This window comes from Mandrillus leucophaeus, unplaced genomic scaffold (assembly GCF_000951045.1).
Source record: "Mandrillus leucophaeus isolate KB7577 unplaced genomic scaffold, Mleu.le_1.0 Scaffold286, whole genome shotgun sequence".
Classification (NCBI taxonomy): Eukaryota; Metazoa; Chordata; class Mammalia; order Primates; family Cercopithecidae; genus Mandrillus; species Mandrillus leucophaeus.
The window spans coordinates 1,422,621-1,429,360 of NW_012102987.1; the positions used below are offsets into that span (position 1 = coordinate 1,422,621).

Sequence of the window (6,740 nt, forward strand, 5' to 3'; positions counted from 1 at the left end):
TGAGCCACCGCGCCCGGCCCATTACAACAATTTTCTAGTAGTTTCTGTATCACATCAGGAAGCCGGTAAATTAAAATTCTCGATCTGGTCGTTCTGATTCCAGTGGCCGTGTGATGGAAAGACCTTACTCTGATGTTGGACTGACGACTCACTGCTGAGATTTATATTTTTCAAATTTGATTTTTTTTTTATTTTTTAGAGACCAGGTCTTGCTCTGTCACCCGGGCTTGAGTGCAGTGGCGTGATCTTAGCTCACTGCAGCCTTGAACTTCTGGACACAAGCGATCCTCTTGCCTTCGTGTCCTCAGTAGCTGGGAGTACAGGAGTGGCCACTGCACTTGTCTCATTTTTAAACTGTTTTGTAGAGACAGGGCCTCGCTTTGTTGCCCAGGCTGGTCTAGAATTCCTGGACTGAAATGATCCTCCTGCCTCTGCCTCCCAAAGTGCTGAGAGCACAGGTATGAGTCACGGTACCCAACTGAATTTGAAATTCAATAGGTTGATGTTATTTCCGTTCTCTAAGAAGTAAGAACCAAGCACATGAGTAGCACAAGCCTTGTTAGTGCTGCCTGGTGTTGAGCCGACTTGAGACAACTGGCGATTTGGGGAGCTTCGTTATTATACGTGGGGCCGCGCCCATTGCAAGTGAGTGTCTCGCTTTCCTGAAAGTGAATCTGGAAACTGAGGCCGTGCGGTGAGATGAGGCAAAACGGAATCAAATGGGAAGAAGAATATCTGCCCTGATGATTTCACGGGGTTCTTAGGAGGCTCAGATCAGATCATTCATTTATTCAACAAATGTGTGATTCACCGAGCGCCTGTCACAGGCTGGGCGGCGCTCTAGAACACGAAGGAGATAAAGAAGGGAAATGTTTGGCCTTGGAAGGAGCGGCAAATTAGTCACTGCTCATATTTTTAAAATAGTTCATACCATAAGCGCTTTGAAGAGGGCTAGCTCATTCATTTCCGAGTTTCCGTGTCTCACTACCTAGCACAGAACATAGGCGCGGCTCATACACCGGTTCTGTGAATGAACGAATGAGTCGCAGAATTGATTTCCTTGCAAGCCTGTCGTGTCTCCCTCCAACAGGTTAAAATGAGTGAAGTGTGGATGTGGTCTCATTTCTTGGGTAGTTTAACGTTCCACACCAACTTGAATATGGTAGTCTAACCTCGGATCCTTTCAAACCTCAGCAATGGTGAACTTTTTAGTTAGAGTTTGATTCAGTTCAGGTTCATGTTCCTATTTTTCCCAATCACCGTTTTAGCGACACAGGGAGTACCTGTTTTTGGTTACTGGGCTTTTCATGTTTGGTGTAAATCCATAGTCCAATATTTCTTTTGGAAAGGAAGATAAATTTTTCCCTTGACATCCCTTTTTTCCGTTAAGTTAAAAACAATGTTACTTCATAAATGTGATTTCAAACAGCTGGATTTTAATCTTTCCACCTTATGGAAGGAGAGCGTTTGGCTCCGGCCGCACCCCCACCACGTGGCCCGGCCTCACTCCGCACACAGCTCTTCTAACCTGGATGGTGCCGCCAGCGAGGCGCGCGTGGGTGTGCATTTGGGCTGCGTTCACATGTTATTCTAAACTAGGTCAGCAGCTCGGCTGGTTTCTTTTTCTGCACTCTTTTAGGAGAATGTGAACAAACGAAGGATTATAATACCCTTTTTATACAGGTTCACAGAAATACTTTGAGGACTCTTACGTTGTGTTTCTTTACAACAGGTAAAGGTTATTATCTTGTGGGCCATAGTTCGCCCCGAGAGGCAGGCTGGGCGGGGGCAGCCCCACACATGGTTCGCGTCGCTGGAGGAGGCCTTGGTGTGCCGATGCCCAGCCTTTTATTGGAATGATGGAAAATTTGAGTTGAAAGGACCTTGGACTTGATCCAGGCCCGCCACCCTTATTCCAGACATAGAACCAAGGCCTGGAAAAAGGAAGAGGCTGTGACAGTCAGCGGCAGTGAGGAGCCCGGGACTCCTCTGGAGGCTCTGTCTTCCCTCTGTCTACTGAGTGGGCTGTGCTGTGTGAATCCTGCCAGCTTCTGTGGTCTCCTGGGGCCAAGCCCACACTCAGAATGCAGGATGACAGTCACTGGAAGATGTAGTGGCCCTTTCTGTGCTCAAGTGTATATAATTGTGTAACTTCCTTTATTCTTCGTTGCTTAAACGGATGGTAATGTGTTAAGTGTGCAAATTTATTTTAAAGTCGTACAAAACTAAATTCCGTTTTCAAATATGGATTTGTACAGATTTTAGGGAGCCTGTGTTCAGTGTGGCCTGTAGGGATTTGGGTATGGGATCTGCCCTATTTTTATAATTTACCAGCATGGCCCTTTAGCAGAAAGCACACATGATTTCCCCATGTTTTACATTATAAATTCACTGCTACCCACGCCTGGTGTCATGCCTGATTTTTCTGAGGCATGAGACGAATGAACGTCTGAGAGGTGAAATACGTTGTCCAGATTCTCACCACAAGACGGTGGCAAGTGGGAAATAAAATGTCTCAGTGTCCTTTTGTTAAGCCAGCGCTCCTGAGTTCTGCCGGCCCCTGCCACGGCTGGCTGCGCGGGCTCCCCCATTCTCGGAGGTGTGGAGAACTGCCAAGGATGTTTTCAAACCGAATAATAGAGCCCCACAGCTATGACTTTTGCAGAGCAGGCCGTGGAAAGAAAGAGAGCACCTGTGCTACTCGTGTGGGCAGTGCCGTAGGGCGAGGCGTGCGTGGCAGGCCTCGGCACCCCTGTGGAGTGCAGGAGGGCACCATCCTGTGTGTTTCAGACAAGGAAGGTCCTTACCCAGATGGCCCTTCTCCGAGTGTAGTGTCCTGGGCTCTGCAGATAGTCTGAGCTCCCAGACAATCATGGCATGCAAATGGGGGAAAGAAAAACCGACGACAGTCGCCGCTCAAGAGCACCAAGCTTGCATTGACTGCTCCATGCTTTATATTGTACTTTTTCAGAGTGCAAATTCACCTGCACCAGCGGTAAATGCTTGTATCTTGGTTCGCTGGTCTGTAACCAACAGAACGACTGTGGGGACAACAGTGACGAAGAGAACTGTCTCCTGGTGACCGAGCACCCGCCTCCGGGCATCTTCAACTGTAAGTCTCTCCTCCCGCCTGGGCGGCACTGTCTGGTGTGGTTCTGAGGCGGTTAGGAGGTGGGGTCCCTGGGACTTGCCAAGGAGGTTGTTTTCCGGTTCCAGAAAGAGATTTGCATTTTCACAAAGGAAATGTTTTCTTCTCTCAGGATAGAGGGGCGGCGTGTTTAAACGTAGGAAATTCGTTCTGTTCTCTAAAGTGGTCGGCGGAGCCGTGTTTTGAAATAGGCTTTTGCTATTTATCTGAGCGATGCCTGGATTCCAGGAGATCATATATTGATTTTAGTATACTTCATACCAACATTCTTACTTCAGAAGTAATTTTAAATTAACAAAGAAAGATGTGTGGAAGGTCCGTAATTCATCATGCAACTGAAATACGAAAGTAGAAAAGTTTGCATGGGATCCCTAAAGGTTCTGGTCATGTGTTTTTCTGTTAGATGCTGGATGGAAACAGCTTGAGTGAGGTCTTGACACGTGTGAATCCCCACGGCTGAGGCTTTGAGCGTTTCTTGAATTGGAAGAAGTGGAGTCAGAGTTTGAAGTTCGTTGGTTTTTGGTCTCATGGGTTTTGTGAGAAGGGAAGAGAAAGAAGGCAGTTTGGAAATCCCGCTGAACTTAGGAAAGGTGGTTTACTGTTTTCTGTTTCTCTGGGCTAAGTGAGGGGGATTGAGGGTGAGGATCTGGTTGCAGTTGCACACCTTGGGAAGAGCGTTGGCCGGGCCGACCCTCCTCACACGGCCTTCTTAGACCCTTTTATGATGCGTTCAGCGTCTCTCCCCATTTTTACTGACATTATTTTGAGGAGTTATATTTGAGACAGATTTAAAATTTTTGTTATGGAAATTAGACTACATAAATACCAGTGCTGCAAATGTGAAAATGGGAGGAGATTTAAAAAAAGAAACTATTTTCTCTATTCCTACTGTATTTTTATATGGGGGGCACGTTACGTATGTCCCCAATATAAAAATGACTGTGCTCTAGCACGTTTTAAGCCTGCTATTTATGCTTGCTAAATTCAAGAGTCTTATGGTACAAATAGTTTTTGTCAAGTTTTTCTATTGTGTTTCCATTTGCGTTTTCTCCTACCCAGCGCTCTTTGAGTCCCATCTCTGTGCGTTGCATAGACAGTTCTCAGAGGTTCCGGGGTGGGCGCGTGCTTGCCTGGCCCTGGCTCCGTGTTTTATGCAGCCGTCTCTGTGTAATACAGCTTTGCCTCTCAGCTGGAGTCATCTGGCCCACAGGCCCCGGCTGCCCCCAGGCCCAGGATGGCCCGGAGGCTCTCGCTCTGGCTGTCCTACTTAGCGCGGGAACCAGGGCTGGGTGCAGGAGGAGGGAGGAGGGCTGCAGGTCAGGACGGGGGACTGGGAGCTGGGTGAGGACGAGCAGGCAGCAGGCCAGAGGGCCGGGAGCCCTGAGGAACCCTGCTTGTCTGCATGGTGGCAACGTGGATGGAACAATGTTGTTTTCATCTCCTGAGCCTCCGTACCCTCCGCTGCACAATGTCGGCATAAGAATGGTTGTTGGAGCATCACACGGGACAATCCACAGACAGCACTTAGAGCAGCGCATTCCGGGCACTAAGCACCCAGAGATGACCTGAGCTCAGGCTGGGGTCTCAGAAGGAGCATCACACGGGACAATCCACAGACAGCACTTAGAGCAGCGCATTCCGGGCACTAAGCACCCGGAGATGACCTGAGCTCAGGCTGGCGTCTTAGAAGGAGGTGAGAAAGGCAGCATCTCACTCTGTTTTCTCTGGACTTGACGAACAGCAGACACCAAGGTGAGCTGTGTGGAGAGTATCGGGACCTTGTGTGCTGCCTTGACTGGGGTCAGAGTTCTGGAGCCCTGGCCTCCGCTCTGGGGGGCCCCACAGGCTGCTTCTGTGTCTGCGGCCTCCTCCTCCTCTACTACGGGGCCCTTTTGCTGAGGGCGTCCTTGTTTTCAACCCTTCCTTCCTCCCTCGCTTCCTTTCTTGTCACTATTCTTTCCAGTTTTTAAGGCCTGTCTCCAGATTGCTTTTCCACTCATTTTTTAAAATGCAAGCACTTTAATTCTGCCTAAAAGCCAGGGCAGCCGTTACATCGGTCAGTGGTCCAACTTTGTCCTAACAGAGGAGTCTCACAATCCTGTTGGCAAACTCTTGGCCCTCCACTGTTCAGATATGACTAGAACTTTTGTCTTTATAGCTAAAATGGGATATTATTTACAATATACTCCTTCTAAGAAGACTGGAGAACCAGGAGATGGAAGGACAAAGGGCAGGACCGTGGCTGTGGCTTCGGATTGATCTGGGTTCACGGTTCGCCCGAGGGGAGCGACAGCGCCTTTCAGCTCAGGTTCTCTCCCTGTGGAACGGGCACAGTCCTGCCATGCACGCATCTGCCGGAAAGACCGTCCGTGGGAAACACAGTCGGTGTCATCGTGTTGCAGTTGCCATCTCCACTCCCCATGTGGCCCTTCCTGGGGGGTGCACGGCTGTGACTTTGGGCCGTCTGTAATGTCAGAGCCATTCTGTACACGGAGCAGAAATGCACAGGTGTCTACACGTGCGCTTGCCCAGCGATCCTGGGTGATTCTCCCTATTCTGTCCCCTGGGGAGGCTGCGACCTGGGCCGTGGCTGCCCCCACTTTCCCCTCAGGTTCTCTGCAGGTGCCCGAGGGAGCTGGCTGAGTGGTCATGGGGGGACACTCACGGCGCAGGTTGCCTCTGGATGGTTCTGTGTGGCTGGGAACTCCGGGGCAGGTGGTGGTTCCTCTGTCCTCCGCTGCAGCTCACCTCTGCCAGGTGTGCGGCTTCCCTGGGGAGGAGGCCGGAGGTGGCCTCCTGTTGAATAGATACATATTCTCTTCCCCGTATTCTGCTGGGCAGCGAACAGGGAGATTTCACTTCCTGTCAATAGCTGTGAACCCGCCTCAGAGCCTCTCCGGTCGTCAGTGGGTGTCAGCGGATGACACTTTTTATTGGATCCTTGACCAGCCCGTTTCCTACAGCGGACAGACAGCCGGCCTTTCGTGGTGCGCCGCTCTGACGGTAAGGTCCCCTTCGTCTCCACCTGGACGGAGTCAGAGTGTCGCGTGAACTGTTGTCTGTGAAGCACCACGCTCCGGAAAGGTGGTACCTCGTTCTTCCTGCTTAGGAGCAGGATTGTGTGATCTGTGTTCCCTTGTTCCCAGCCAAAGGATGCACTCAGTGTCCCAGCTCTGAGGGTGCTGAGGCTGAAGCGAGGCGAGACCTCTGGGTTTCCAGATGAGCTAGAATCAGTTTGGTTTCCTGTCCGTGCCGTTAACTTTGAGTACGTTCCACGGCTCAGAGGTCTTGGCCGTATCTCCCGTTTGATATTTGCCAAATTTCAGCGTAAATTAAGGTTAGCAAGAAAATGTAACTGTTATTTCTAAAGCCAACAATAATAAGAATCACAGAAGCTCTGAAAGTTGCTGTAAGTAGCTTTTCTCTTCAAACAAAAATGCGTTTGGAGCCAAGGCTGAGGCACAGTGGGCTTCGTCTGCCTCTTGCCTCTCCTCACCGTGGCCAGGTTATCTGTGGACCGAGGCTGCTTCGTTCTACTGAGACATCAAAGGGTTTTGCGTGGACGCGGAGGTCTGGGCCGACGTGCGTGGAC

At 50.1% G+C, this 6,740-nt stretch overlaps 1 protein-coding gene across 2 annotated transcripts in view; it reads left to right on the forward strand.

The window, feature by feature from the left end:
• LDLRAD4 (low density lipoprotein receptor class A domain containing 4) overlaps positions 1-6,740 on the forward strand; it is a 425,071-nt gene that overhangs the window by 184,496 nt on the left and 233,835 nt on the right. For both annotated transcript variants that reach the window (XM_011985532.1, XM_011985533.1), the window contains exon 3: positions 2,972-3,112. In XM_011985532.1, coding sequence (XP_011840922.1) covers positions 2,972-3,112 — 141 coding nt within the window. The remainder of the gene's footprint in view (positions 1-2,971; positions 3,113-6,740) is intronic.